The sequence below is a fragment of the Muntiacus reevesi genome, chromosome 3 (genome assembly GCF_963930625.1).
Source record: "Muntiacus reevesi chromosome 3, mMunRee1.1, whole genome shotgun sequence".
Classification (NCBI taxonomy): Eukaryota; Metazoa; Chordata; class Mammalia; order Artiodactyla; family Cervidae; genus Muntiacus; species Muntiacus reevesi.
The window spans coordinates 99,491,657-99,506,418 of record NC_089251.1 but is presented as its reverse complement, the minus strand read 5'-3'; the positions used below and the strand labels follow the sequence as shown (position 1 = coordinate 99,506,418).

General features: G+C 52.1%; 1 protein-coding gene across 4 annotated transcripts; it reads left to right on the top strand.

The window, feature by feature from the left end:
• Window positions 1–883: 883 nt before the first annotated feature.
• LOC136164608 (myelin and lymphocyte protein-like) lies at window positions 884–14,497 on the top strand. Of its 4 annotated transcripts, XM_065929817.1 has the most exons (4): window positions 928–1,020; window positions 10,150–10,317; window positions 11,394–11,516; window positions 14,352–14,497. In XM_065929817.1, exons 1-4 carry the CDS (start codon window positions 928–930, stop codon window positions 14,445–14,447), a joined length of 480 nt encoding a protein of 159 aa, XP_065785889.1. In that variant the 3' UTR covers window positions 14,448–14,497. The 4 variants fall into 4 exon arrangements, with proteins under 4 accessions (XP_065785891.1, XP_065785889.1, XP_065785890.1 ...); XM_065929819.1 differs by lacking the exon at window positions 10,150–10,317 and having other exon boundaries at window positions 884–1,020; XM_065929818.1 differs by lacking the exon at window positions 11,394–11,516.
• The last annotated feature ends 265 nt before the right edge of the window (window positions 14,498–14,762 follow it).

Sequence of the window (14,762 nt, the reverse complement as noted above, 5' to 3'; positions counted from 1 at the left end):
CAGGGCTCCGTGCCTGCTGCTCCTCTGTAGGGAAGGCTGCCTCCTCTCTCCAGGTAACCACTGTTCACTCCTCAAGGGTCCCTTCTTCCACAAGCTCCCTGAACCCCGAGCCCAAGCCAGGCTGGGCTGGTGGCTGCTCTCAGGTCTCCCTGCACTCTCATCCCAGCATCAAATGAGGTCATGTGAACAAAGAACCTATGGGGCGCTAGGCACTTAGCAAGCGCTGGGCAGTGCTGGCTCCCTCCCGGCTCCAAGGTTCAAGGCCACTGTGACTGCCCTTAATCCATCACCCAGCAGCTCCAGCGCAGGAGTGCGGGGACCACCCACGAGGGGCAGGGTTCCCAGTGTTGGCTCCTAGGGCTCAGAGAAAGGGGATGGGAAGCCAGAGCGAGTCTCAGCAACCCCCTGCAGCTGTGGGCAGGCCTGGGAACTGGCCCCTCCTGGAGCCTGGAACCAGAGGTCCCAAGTACTAACTCACCCAGCAGAAAGACGAAAGAAGTCCACCTTAAGGACGGCTGGAGCAATGGTGACCGGAGGAGTGCGAAGACAAGGAGTTTTGAGTGCTGGTTTCTGACAGAGATCATTCTTAAGGGATGATGATCATCACTTGCGAAGAATCAAAGTGTGCAAAGCGCCTAGCCGAAGTGGTTTTGTTAGGCTCGGGTTTGGAGGTGGAGCGCAGACCTGGGACGCAGGAGCCAAGTCCCCGCCCTTATTGCCGGGTGGTTCAGGACGAAGCCCGATGGTCTAGGGCGGTGGCAGGGCCCCGCCGGCAGCAGCCTGGGGCTCCCCTTTCCTTGGCCCCGAAATCCCGGCGTCAACCCGCGCGGCTGCACCCGGGTCACCGGGCTCCCCGAGCACGTTCTTGGTCAGCGCGGAGCCAGAGACGCGCGCCTCTGATTCCGAGGCGGACACCCGCGCGCCTGCATGGCCACCGGAATGGCTTCGGGCGGCCGCCGGCTGCCCAGGGGTTCCGCGGTCTTCACCACCTTCCCCGACCTGCTCTTCGTCTTCGAGTTTGTGAGTCGCTGAGCGCCAGGGAGGGCGGGGTGGGACGGGGTGGGCAGTGCCGCGCGCTCTGCCCGCTCGCCGTCCCGGAGCCTCACTGGTCCGGGAGCACTGGGTGGGATAGAAAAGGCCGGTGAGGACTGTCTGTTCCCCGCCGCCACATGCAGTCTTCCGGCCCCTTCTAGCCCACGACGACGGGGAGACCGTCACCGGGGCTTAGGTGGAGAAACCAAATTCACACGGCTGGTGGTCGGAAGCTGGCGCGGGTCCACCGGCAGCGCGCCGGTACCAAAGCTGCGCTCCCAACTTGCTTCCCATGGGCTTCTTGGCGATCGACGTCCTTGTAGAGGCGCCCAACTCTCTCCATGGTTAGGATTTTGTTTAAAAAATATAAAAATTGGCAAAAGAAAAATTAAGTATTACCAAAAGAGGTGTGGAGATAGGGTTGGTGTTGTAGGAGGAACCGAATCCGGATTATTTTCTCTTGGACGTTTCTGGTGAGTGAACGAAATTGTGGCAATCTGGAAATGATTAAACCGGCTGTCATTTGCTCGCCACAGTCATTGTGCCCAGTGTGAGGGATGGAGGGAGGGAGAGGGGCCTGTGAGAGCCGGGCCCTGACTTGGCTGACCTTGAGCATCCAAGGATTCCTGCCCCTGCGGTTGGTCCCTCCTTACACTGGAGCCGCACAGCCTCAACCTGAGGCTTCCAGGCTGCGGGAAAGCGCTTCCTGCTCTGGGCTCCTGTGAAGTGCTCCCTGGGGGACTCAGCCTAAACCTCCCAGGGCCTCGCCTAAAGGCGGTGCAGGGAGGCGGGGGTGGGTGTGGGGTGGCAGGCAGGCTGTATTTCTTCTGTGGCTTTAACGCCAGAAGCCACGAGAGGCATTTCCCTGCACCCCCACCGCAGAAATGGCCACCTGGAGAGTCTGTTGGAAAAGAAAACGTCCAAACCTGTTTAGAAACGGGTCCCCAGCTTCTTGTCTCCTGATTGTCAAGGAGATGTGAACAGAAAAGGGAGCAGGTTCTGTCTTCCATGGAGGGTTGGGGGAGATGGCAGAAGGGTAGCCTGTTGCACCCCTGTGGAGGAACTGGCACCTAGGAGAAACCCTGGACACCTCTGGACCTAGCCACACCATTTGTAGGTGGGGACACTCAGGCCCAGAGTGGAAAGGACTGGTATCCACTAGAATATTCCTTCCCAGACCACTCATCTCTGTGCTTTCACTCAGCACTGAGCCTGTGCTTGCTCGAGGCTGGGTTTCTGGAAATGATCCTGTAGAACCTATGACCAGGGAATAAGCAGTGAATGGGTGGTTCCTTCAGAGCCTACTGTATATACAAAGGACGCTGGTTAAAGGTGAGGTGTGGTGGGGCAGAGAGATTTTTTAAGCAACAAAAGGACTTGCTAGTGTCTCGTAGGTTGCCCTGATGAGTGGCTTGCTCTACCTTTGTAACTGTTTGGGGAGCATTATAACAAGAGTCACGAGAGTGTGTTATTTGGGCTTCATGCAGAAGACTCTGGTGCGCCCTCCTCCTCTTGCCCAGACAAGGTCTGGCTCAGGTGGCGGCAGGTGTGTGTGCCGGGGGTAGGGGGATCCTGGCGTCACAGAAGGGACAGCCTCCCAGCGCCCTCTACCTCCTTTGTCATCACCGCTTAGTGGGTGGAGTGCCCCGGAGTGAAGGACGAGCCCAGCCTGCTGTGAAGGACGAGCCCAGCCTTCTGGGGGAGTCTTTGGTGATGAGGAGGATCCCCCTAAATCAACAAGTAGAAGTAGAAAGACAGGTGTAGGAAATCTCAGATCTATGGACTACCTGAAATGAGTCATTTTGATGCCTGCAGATAGTAGGGGCTTCTAGGAGAAATGTCTCCTTTGCCCCAAATACTCCTCTCACACCTGTCTTAGAAGTAATTTTTTTCTCCTCTCCTGCTTTCCGGGTCACACTCCTCCCACTTCCAGAGGGCCCTGGATGCCTCAGTGTCATCCCAAATTTTTTACTTCCTCCTTGAATTGGGGATGGGCTCATAGGGTGCCTGGGAGGGCAGAAAAGAAAGCAGATGCCCGTTCTTCATATTTTCGTCTGTACAAGTTGTACACATACAAAGCTGTATGTGTTTTGATGTGTGGAAAGAGTACAGAATTACAGGGCCTAAGAAGCAGCTGGCCAACTGGGAGGGTTGTTTATGTTTTTTTAATATGAACTGTTTCAACAACAAAACATACACAACGCAGTTAAGAAAATGGACAAAAGGCTTGAATACACAGTACTCCAAAGAAGACATGCAAATGGTCAATAAGCATGTGAAAAGATACTCATCTTCATTAATCATTAGGAAATGAAATCAAAGCCACACGACTACTGACCCGCTGTGCAACAACTACTGAGCCCGCAGGCCCTGGAGCCCGTGCTCCTCAACTAGAGAAACCCCTGCAGTGAGAAGCCTGCTCAGTGCAAGTGGAGGGGAGCCCTGCTGTCCGTAACTAGAGAAAGCCTGCACAGCGATGAAAATTAAATAAGTAAAATGTTAAAAACGGCAACAACAACAATGAGCTACTACTTCACATGAAATTGGGACTACTGTTGTCAAAAAACTGGAAAATAAGCACTGGCTAGGATGTGGAGAAATTGGGACCCTCAGACACTGCTAGTGGGAATGTAAATTTGTTCAACCGCTATGAAATACAGTTTGGTAATTCCTCAGAAATAATTACCAGCCGTCATCACAAAAATCTACGACAATAATGGAGAGGGTGCGGACAGAAGGAAACATGTCCTACACTGTTGGTGGAAATGTAAATCGGTACAACCACCATAGAGAACAGCAGTATGGAGATTCCTTAAAACCCTAAAATAAAGCTACCATCTGATACTGCAATCCCACTCCTGGGTGTATAGCTGGAGAAAAACACGGTCGGAAAGGAAATATCCACCCCAGTGTTCTTAGTGACACAGTTTAAAATAGCCAAGAAATGAAAAAATAAATAAATAAAATAGCCAAGAAATGAAAGCAATGTAAATGTCCATTGACAGATGAATTGATAAAGAAGATGTGGCACATACATGCAATGGAATATTACTCAGCCATTTAAAAGAATGAAATAATGCCAACTGCTGCAATATCAGTGGACCTGGAGATTATCACACTAAGTGAAGTAAGTCAGACAGATATCATATGATATTGCTTATATGCCAATCTTTTAAAAATTATACAAATGAACTTATTTATAACAGACACAGACTCACAGAGAATACATTAACGGCTACCTGGGGGATGGGTGGGGGGCAGGGATAGATTGGAAGTTTGGGATTGACATGTACACACTGCTGTATTTTAAATAGATAACCAACAAGGACCTACTGTATAACACAGGGAACTCTGCTCAATATTATTTAATAACCTCAGTTGGAAAAGAACTTGAAAAAGAACAGGTACCTGTGTATGTATAGATGAATCACTTTGCTGTACACTTGGAACTAACACGACTTTGTTAATCAGCCATCCTCCAACATAAAATTAAAATTTTTAATTAAAATTTTAAAAACAAATAATAATTACCACATGACCCAGCAATTCAGAATTGAATACAGAGACCTGAATAGGTTCATAAACATGCATGTTTGTAGCAGCTCCATTCATAATAGCTAACAGGTAGGAATAGCCCAAGTATCCCATCAGTGGGTGAATTAATAAAGAAATTGTGATATCCCATGCATTGGAATATTACTCAGCCTTAGAAAGGAATGAAGTACTGGTTCATACTACAGCGTTAATAAATCTGAAAACGCTATGCTGAGAAGCCAGACACGAAAGGTCACGTGTTACGGGATCCCATTTATGTGAAAGGCACAGAATAGATGAATCTGTAGACACAGAACACAAATTAGTGGTGTCCTAGGGCATGAGGAGAGAGAGAAATGGAGGGGGGGGCAGTTTAATGGGCATGGTGTTTCCTTTTGGGGTGATAAAATGTTTTGGAGCTAGAGATGGTGGACTGCACAACATCATGAATGTATTAAATACCTCTGAACTGGTCAAGGTGAAATGGTTCATTTCCTGTTGTGCCAATTCCCCGTCAGTTTACTTCTTTAAATAATTTATCTACTTTGGCTGTGCTGGGCCGTCGTGGCTGTGCAGGCTTCTCTCTAGTTATGGAGAGTGGGCTTGCTCTCACTGTGGGCTGTGGGCGCCTTCTCTCCTCGCAGAGCACAGGCTCGAGGGCGCGCGGGCCTCAGCCGCGTGGGCTCTGGAGCACAGGCTCAACAGTGGCCCACGGACTTAAGTGCTCCGGGCCACGGGGGGTCTTCCCAGGCCAGGGATCAAACTGGCCTCTCCTGTATTGGCAGGGGGATTCTTTACCACTGAGCCACCAGGGAGACCCCTCCACTTCAGCCTCTTAAAACTTAAGAACTATTTCAAATATTACAGAAAAGTAGATATGATATTTTTGGAGAAAGAAATGGTAACCCACTCCAGTATTCTTGCCTGGAGAATTCCATGGAAAGAGAAGCCTGGTGGGCTACAGTCCATGGGGTTGCAGAGTCGGACACGACTGAGCGACTAACACTACACTATATATAATACTTTAATGAATACCCATGTAATTATCACTCAACTTTGTCAAATCTTAATGTTCCTCTCAGTATTAAGGAAATATAACTTTCAGATGACATCCAAGCCCCCTGGATATTCTGCTTATTACGGTCTCTTCTCCTTCCAGCTACAGAACCACCCCTGGGCTGAATGTGTGCTCAGGGTTAAAACTTGACTGCACCCCTAACTACCTATGACTACATGTGGTGTGGTTTTGTTTTCTCACTTTATGAAAGTTTGGTTGCCCTGTACATACCCTTCTGCAACAGGCTTTTCATGCAGCCTTGTTCTGAGATCAATACATCTTGACACTCTTTATCCATCTTCTGTTGATGGGTGTTTGGGCGATTTCCAATCTGCTTCATTTTGATATTGCAGACGGCACTGCCAAAGAACATTCTTGTATTCCCTTCACTTGTATGTTGGGAATTTCTTTCAGGAACACACAGCGATTTGACTTGCTGAGTCATAGGGGTTGCACATCCTCCTATTCCCAGATGTTAGCACATCACTGTTCAAAAGGGTTATTCTACCTTACACAGCCCGGGAGTGGCATTACCAGGAAGCTAATAAATATTAATTAAGCTCAGGACCTTGCTTGCTCAGGTCCCTTCTAAGACTCTGGCTTGCTTTGCATTCTTTTAGAAAGAAGGGTCCCATACAGTATAACCCTCCTGACTCCCACCAGCAGCTTATCAAAGTCACCATTGTTCCCAGACCTTGCCTCACTTGGTAGAGTCAGACTTCGTAATTTTTTTCTAGTCCAACGGGTGTGAAAGGCTTGATCAATTTTTAAAATCTGTGATCCAGTGAGTTGTTGCTTACTCCCAGTCTGTATTCCCATACCTGACTTCCCAATAGCCTGGGAGTTGTGGATGCCAGATCTTCAGCCTCCAGGTCAGCAGGGTGGACACCACTCCCCTTCCAAGACCAGGACACTGCCCAGGAGCAGGGAAGAGTGCTATCTTGGGTGCGGCGTGGCCGCTCTCCCCCAGGCCTGCACCCCTACCCTGGAGCCCCTGACCTCTGAAGGCTTCACGGTCGTCACAGGAAGAGGAAGGCAGGCACAACCCGGTGGTGTAAGCCTGTCTCTGAGCCACACACACCACGCAGCTGTTGCCAGAAGTGGGGTCACAGAACAGGGCATGCTGAACCAGGGGAGGCTAGGGGAGGGACACTTCCTCTGCATTCACCAGCCCCAGGGCCGGAGGACCGCTGGGAGCAGGAGCAAGGCTCATGGGGCAGCCAGCCTCCTCTCCATCAGTGTGACTTCTCTGGCCATTTCTCAAGCCGACCCTACTTACGAGGGCAGTGTCATGGTGAACTGCTCTTGCGTCACCCTGTGTAACTGTCACACACACACAGAGGTCCTCACCTGGGCTCCACAGCCAGCCTGTCGAAGCTGGCACTCAGCAGCTGTGAGGATGTGAGCAGGCAACTGTGCCTCAGTTTTTGCATCAATAAAATGGGGACATGACAGTATAAACCTGTGGGATGCTGTGAGGAATAAGTGAATGTCATATACACAAAGCTCTTAAAACAAGTGATGCACACAGTTACTGTTCAGTAGCAATCAGGTGCAATTATTAATTTATTAATACCTCAAATGCATGGTCTGAGATCACCTGGCTAGTGTGTGCTGAAAGGAGGCAAGCGGAGAGGGGGCAGGGGCAGTAAGGATGATCCATACCACCTTTTCTTTAGATGCCCTTCTCAGGCAGGATGTTGAGTAGATTTGGGAGTGGGTGAGGCTGTTGAGGGAACATTTAACTTGTCTCTGGGGTCATGTACCACACAGATAGCCTATCTCAATAGGGGCGTCCCAAAGACTCTTCTCACCAAAGAGGGGAACGGAGGGCAGAAGTGAGTACGTCCTCTGCTAGGAGCTGCTCTGGCCAGCCTGACCGGGGTGGTGGCCAAGGAGGAGAGGATGCTGTGGCTGCCCTTCCTGCCTTGTGCCTTCAGGGTGGCACCAGCATGGTGCCAGGACCTGGGGGAAGCTTTGTGCATTCTGAGCACATACTAATAGCAAATTGCTGTATCTGCCAGAAGGCATAGGAGCAGTAACCACTGGCCTGGTTTAACTTTTCAAACATGATTTGTCATCGTGTCAGTTTATCACTGTCTGGCAGTGCACTGTTTCAGGGCGAGGGCACCTGCTGGCACAAAACCTTGCCCCTGATCTCCCACAGCCTCCATCATGTCCTCCAGCTGCCTGCTGATAAGCCAGACACTGCTGATCGAGGGACCTGGCCAGAAGGGGGCCACCCAACCAGCTCTCACGTCTGAGGACTCCTCCCTAGGACAGACCTGCCCCTCCGTGGTCTCCGTTCATGGTGCCCCTTTGGTGCGGGTGCCGGTGCGGCTGAGTCCTCCATACCCAGCTGACCTGGAAGCCCACTCTGAGAGCACCCGCTCCTGCACTGCAGGCCAGGCGGGGTCTGTCCGCTGCCTGATGCAAGACTGCCCATGCCCCTGGCACACACGGGGCTCTCTGAGACACTAGTTCTCAGCCTGCGTCCACAGGAAAGAGACTGGCGTTTATCTCCTACCTGGCTGATGTGTTTGAATCAGAAGAGAATCCCCGACCACAAGGGCAGAAAAAGGGTAAAACTGATGACCACACCCATTCCCAAAGAGAGAACCGGAGGCCCCGCAGAGCAGTGCCATTGGCTGAGGGCGCTCTGCTCACTGCAGCACACGCACTGTTGTGAGCTCGCTGCACGGCTGGCCCCCTGGGTGCCTCCCACCAGATCTCCTGTTTTTCTTGCACAGAACCCACTCCTGTTCGATCTAAGCGTCCAAGGATTTTTGTCTCTTATGGCTGACATTCATATCTTTCATGAAATCTCCTTATTCTACTGTATCCTGCTGGGTAAAGCCAGTGGGCACAGGGACAGAAGAAGGTCCATCCAAACGAGGGCAAGCCTGTCTACAAGCCCCTGGCTTTGTGGATCTGAGGTCATGACCTCTACATCTGTCCGTACGCTCCTGGAGCTCACTGACCCTGAGGACACCAAGCAGAGTGTCTTCTGGATAACGACAGGGGCAAGAGTTCCCATCCTCAGCCCGCAGACGCTCAGGAGGATGGTGCCAAGCTCTGCAGCTCCTTGGACCCTCTGACTGCAAAGCCGTGTCCACCTGTGTCCCAGCCCAGGCCTTTTCTGGCTAGGGAGACTTCACTGGAATGGAGATGGACCAGGAGAAGGGGAAGCAGGTGCAGAGACTCCCAGCGCGGTTGTGCCTTGTCCACAGGGGCAGCTGGACTGGGGCACTGAAGTCACGACCCCTACATCTGTCCTTATGATCCTGGGGGCTCCCTGACCCTGAGGACGCTAAGCAGGGTGTCTTCTGGATAATGACGAGGAGAGAGTACTTCTCTCATGCCTGTCCTATGTCATCCAAGACCAGGCCCTCTTGTGTCCTGGACTTAGACATTTAGGGGCCAATTTTTTTTTAATGCTAATAACATAGTGTAACTAATTCATTTTGCCAAGTAAAGACCAAAAGGATCAACTAGTCACTACCATTTTATAAAAGAAAGGATATTTTTATATCAAAAATACTTGCTGTTATTCGGTTGCTCAGTCATGTCTGATTCTGTGACCCTATGGACTGCAGCACGCCAGGCTTCCCTGTCCTTCACCATCTCCCGGAGTTTGCTCAAACTCATGTCCATTGAGTCAATGATGCCATCCAACCATCTCATCCTCCGTCATCCCCTTCTCCTCCTGACTTCAATCTTTCCAGCATCAGGGTCTTTCCCAATGAGTTGGCTCTTTGCATCAGGTAGCTAAAATATTGGAGCTTCAGCATCAGTCCTTCCAATGAGTATTCAGGGTTGATCTCCGTTAGGATGGACTGGTTGGATCTCCTTTCTGTCCAAGAGACGCTCAATAGTCTTCTCTAGCACCACAGTTCAAAAGCATCAATTGTTTGGCACTCAGCTTTCTTTATGGTCCAGCTCTCACATCTGTACATGACGACTGGGAAAACCATAGCTTTGACTATATGGGCCTTTGTCAGCAAAGTGATGTCTCTGCTTTTTAATACGCTGTCCAGGTTTGTCATAATTTTTCTTCCAAGAAGCAAGCATCTTTTAATTTCACGGCTGCAGTCACCGGATTTTGGAGCGCAAGAAAACAAAATCTACAACAGTTTCCATTGTTTCCCCATCTATTTGCCATGAAGTGATGGGACCAGATGCCATGATCTTAGTTTTTTGAATGTGGTGTTTTAAGCCAGTTTTTTCACTCTCCTCTTTTACCTTCATCAAGAGGCTCTTTAGTTCTTCTTTACTTTCTGCCATCCAAAAGTTAGGAAGGATATAACCTCAGAACTAGCTCTTCTAATGATAAAACTGGATGGCATAAATCCTTTCTCGTGCTAATGAATTTTTACCTTGTATATGACTCAGTTTGCCCATCTCACAAATGGTTCAGTATGAGGATTAAGTGGGTTAACATTTGTAAAGAGCCCCGGCTCCCCAGTGTAACCTCTGGGCCTGGGCTCTCCTGGTCCGACCCTCGCCCCTTCTCCACCCCCTTGCAGGTCTCTGGGGGGCTGGTGTGGATCCTCATCCTCTTGGCCCAGGTGCCTGTCCCCCTGGTCCAGGGCTGGGTCTTGTTCGTGTCTGTGTCCTGCTTCATAGTCACCACTCTCCTGCTTTGCCTCTACATTGTTGGTGCCCATAAGAACTGGAGTTTCTGGATCACCCTGGTGAGTCCGGCCCTGCGTGTCTGGGAGCAGGGGGTAGTAATGGACACTCCCCTGGGAGGCGGGCTTTTCCAGTGCTGGGTGAGGAGCCCTCCAAGGCCGAGTGGCCCACAGCAGCCCAGGGCTCCTGCACAGGAGGTTGGCTGTCTGTCCCTGCCTGGTTCTCCGGGGGCTGCTCTGCCTTCTCCTCTGCGATCTCCCCTCTCCTGAAAACCAGCAGTCTGACATCTCTCCCTGTCCCTCCCGCACCTGCCAGGGGTCGGTTGGTCGGCGTCTCCCACCGCCCAGCGGACCGGCTTTCACCTCCGGGAGGGGCTGGGGAGCCGGCGGGGGGTCCGGGGGGTCCAGCTGCCCCATGTGAGGAGTGCTCACTGCCCCGCTCCCGTCCCCGCCTCTAACGCGGGGTCACCAGAGAGGAACCGGGCAGGGAAGAGGGATGGCCTGTGATCGCTCTTCGAGTGAATTCTGCCTGAGGCCTGTGAAGGGGGGAACTGACACCTGGGTCACCTGCCCTGACCTCCCCTGGATGGGCGTGGGGCTGTTAGCCAGGCTCTGTACTCTCCAAAGCCCTCCAGCCTAGACTTGGAAACCCCCTCCATTCACAACCACTCAAACCCCATTCTAGTACATTTTTCCTTTTAACCATACCTGGAGCCCCACTAGAATACCCCCCAAAATGAACAACAAAACAATGTACATGGCCTAACCTTCTCCCTCTGCACTGGCGCCAAGATTGCACCTGAACTCCGGACTGTGACCACGGATAACACAGCTCATGTCCAAAGCCAGTTTCCAACAGTCCAAGAGGCCCTCTCCCGCCCTTACTAGATCTCATCTCAGGTGAAAGCCCCTCCTCCTTCAAGGTCCTTGCTCTGCCTCCCAAACCAGCGAGCAGCCCTGGTTAGTTTATCAGTCCTTGTGAGGAGGGGGCTGGGGCTGGCCCGGAGGTTGGGGCGGGGAAGGGGTAACAGAGGGGCCTGGCCAGGCAGGGACAGGTGGGGTCAATGGGCCTCTGGGACCACAGCTGCCCACGTCACCACGGGCACCCCGCCTCTCTGACGGCCCTTTCTGACCTGCAGGACACAGCCTACCATTGCCTCGCCGCCCTGTTTTACTTCAGCGTCTCTGCCCTGGAAACTCTGGTCACTATCGACCTGCAAGACGACTTATACAAACACTACAGTGAAAACATCTCCGCTGTGGTGAGTCCTCAGTTCCACCTCAGTGTTCACAGCTCCCGCTGCCCACTGATGGGTGCTCTGAGCAGAAGGGTTCCTGAGTCCTCCCTGGAGGTTCTTAGTTCACTTAATTCTCAACCAAGTAAAGCTTCCCCCCTCCACCCCGATTTCTGGAAAAAGAAAGCCCCAGAGGAGGGAACTGATGCGCCCAGATCCCCTCGGGCACAGTCAGTGCTGCGGTGCATGGGCCCGGGCTGGCCAGGGGCCGGAGCCTGGGCGGGCTTTGAGGGGGCAGATGCGGGAGGGGGCGTGACCGTGAGGGCCTGCACTGTCGGAGCTCCTGTGAACAATCTCACTTCCCCCTCACAGCAGCCCGAGGATGCAGGTGCTGTTATCACACCCATGTCACAGATGGGGAGCCAGGAGCGTGCACAACTCCCCCTGGGGTGACCAGGAGCTGGAGGAGCCTGGGGTCCAAGTGTGAGCAGAGTCTGGCCGCCTGGGTTCCAGGCTGTCCCTGAGGGCCTTCCAGGGACGCTCACGGTCAGGGCGTCGAGACCAGGGATGGGAAACTGAGCGGCCAGTGTCTCCCAGGCCCTGGCTCGGGGCTGCGGGGAGGCATCTCCAGGCACAGCATGTCCAGGCCTCCAGCTGTGGGTGTCTGCTTCTGGGACTAGACCTTTGTCTCTTGTCGACGGCGTCTCCTTCCTGACAGCTCTGAGAAGCTGTGCAGTAAGACGGTGTGAACTTCACACTCATTCTTTCTGCAAGTCTCTTGTGCCTCTGAACCTCAGTTTGCTCACCTATAAAATGAGACAGCAATTCTTTGTTTCCCTGGAGGATGAGAGAGCTATTAAGCCACTTCCTCCCAAGACTTCCCAGGTAGCAATGGTTAGAACACGGGCTGGAACCTCCCTCACCCCATTAGGAGAATAGATGGGGTGAGACTGTGTCCCGGGGCACCTGGCCTGCAGGTCCCTAAGCTCTAAAAGGAACTGTGGGGACAAGACCCCTTAGTGGGCCATGAGTTCATGACTTAATTTTCTCGTTGCTGAAATGGATCAGAATGACAGGGAATTCAAGAGACAGGGGACATATGCATAACCTACAGCTGATTCATGTTGATATACGGCAGAAACCAACACAACATTGTAAAGCAATTACCCTCCAATTAAAATGCATAAATTAAAAAAAAAAAAGAATGGCAAGGAATGAGAATGTATTGTTTCCTAGAACTCTTCTCCAGAATTGTGCTTGTGTAGGCTGGCATCAGCGCGCTAATTCATATCAGGTGTATTTCTAACCATGAACATTGTTTAAAAAACAAGAAAAAGTTGAAGAAACGTTACTCCTTACTTAGACTTCTAGGAAACCCTGAGGTCAAATGTGACGACAGGCCACAACATGACCATCCTAGGTGCCAAAGCTGTGCCCCCGCATGCCTTTTGGGAAGGGTAGGTCAGAGGGCAGCAGAGGATGAGATGGTTAGACAGCATCACTGACTCAGTGGACGTGAACTTGAGCAAACAGGAGGTGGTGAAGGACAAGGAAGCCTGGCGTACTGCAGCCGATGGGGTCACAAAGCTGGACACACCCGAGTGACTGAAGAGCAGAGGTTGAAATAAAACCCGCGGCGGGGCTGGGGGTGCCGCTGGGCTCGGGGGAGGGGGTTAGTGTGGGTGCCCTTCCTGCTCCCAGAGGGAGGGGTCTCGGGCAGAGAGCCTCAAAGCCTGTCTGCTCGTCCCCAGGGGCCCATCCCCTTCCCCGGGGAAGCCACACACTCCCCTCAGCTCCCAGCCGCTCCCCAGTTCCATAAGCAGGGCCCCTCATGGTCCCTGGGACCCCCTCAACTGTCCCACAGTGTGGGAGCCTCTCCCATATTAGTTCATCTCCCAAGATGGCTCCCAACTACAGCAAGGCAGCACCTGGTTGTTCCTCCTTCCCCTGGGAGGGTCATCCACCTCCTCCGTCACCTTCAAGGGACTGTTTCTTCACCCCCACAATAGAGAACCCATCGGTACCTCCCTCATCCCAACCCCAGCAGCTGGAAACTCTTGACCGCACACCCAAGGTCAAGCCAGATGCAGATGTTTGCTTGTGGGCAGGCAGCCCTCAGGGCCAGCCACTCCGAGCTGGGTGATAGGACAGACGGTGCCTCAGTGAAAACATGGCAGGTCAGGGCCTTGACCAGGCACAGTGTGACCGTCTGCCACATTTCTCAGCCTCTACTTCCAGCAGCTTTCTCAGTAAGCCCCCTCCTTTCAGCAAAAGCTCAAAATTCCTTCTCCCCATGCCAGTCCCTCACTTCCTGTGTCCTGGCTTCCTGGCCTATGCTTGTGAAATTCAGGATCTTAGCGTAAAATTCTAGTGGGGGTCTGAGGATGTCCAGGCAGCAATGAGACCTTAAGCAGAGCCAGCAAACCCACGCGGTCATATTCTCCGAGCCAAGGCTGCTGGAATCACAGCTGGCAGACTCGGGTGGTCCTGGTGTGCAGGAAGGAAGTTTTCCATGAAGAGCAGGGGATATTCGCCTGCAAGTATCTTTGGAGGGGTCTTGAGGGCCCTCGTTTCCAACTGGGTAGCACCAAATGGAGATGTGTGATGGCAGATGGCTGACTTTGCATGCCAAAGTTAGGAGATGCAATAGGTCACCTGGAGTCACTGCCTAAAGCGTTCTGGGCTACACCTGGGCTCCACCTGGGCTCTGCAGGAAAGGATGACTATGTGAGTGATGGGAAGCAACGGCAGCCCACACACTTCAGGGCCAAGTGTCATGCAAGCCGCCAGCCCAGCGTGGAAGGCCCAGGACTTGCCCTCTCACCAGGCACCCCCAGTAATGGTTATTTTTCTTGGTTTCAGGTGTTTTCAATCATAGTCACACTGCTGTACGTGGTCCATGCCGTGTTTTCTTTAATCAGATGCAAGGTTTCCTACAGGAACAGAGAACATTCCTGAAAACACAGACAATGGTAACTAATCAGGCTGCCTTCCAGCATAACATTTGAGGTTGCAGAATTGCTCTTGATGGTGGAAAAAGAAAACAAAAAGCGACATTCTCTTTGTGGGTGCTTTGTTGACTGTTCATGTACCTTCATGTCAGGGTAAAGGGCTCGTTACCTTTAGCCTCCGAGAGTTGAGAAGTCTTTCTAGGGTCATTTCCTATTGAAGGGGGTGGTGGAGTGGGAAGTGGGGACTGTGATCTGAGAGACCACAAAACAAGGATCCCCCACTGGTCCCTGGACTGAGTCTTTGTTTCTGTCGATTGCAATT

Excerpts from the sequence above, each read along its gene's own strand:
- LOC136164608 (XM_065929817.1), top strand. The coding sequence starts at position 928 with ATGGCCACCGGAATGGCTTCGGGCGGCCGCCGGCTGCCCAGGGGTTCC. Across the intron at positions 10,318-11,393 it reads GGAGTTTCTGGATCACCCTG|GACACAGCCTACCATTGCCT; the intron begins GTGAGTCCGGCC and ends TCTGACCTGCAG. Across the intron at positions 11,517-14,351 it reads GTGAAAACATCTCCGCTGTG|GTGTTTTCAATCATAGTCAC; the intron begins GTGAGTCCTCAG and ends TCTTGGTTTCAG.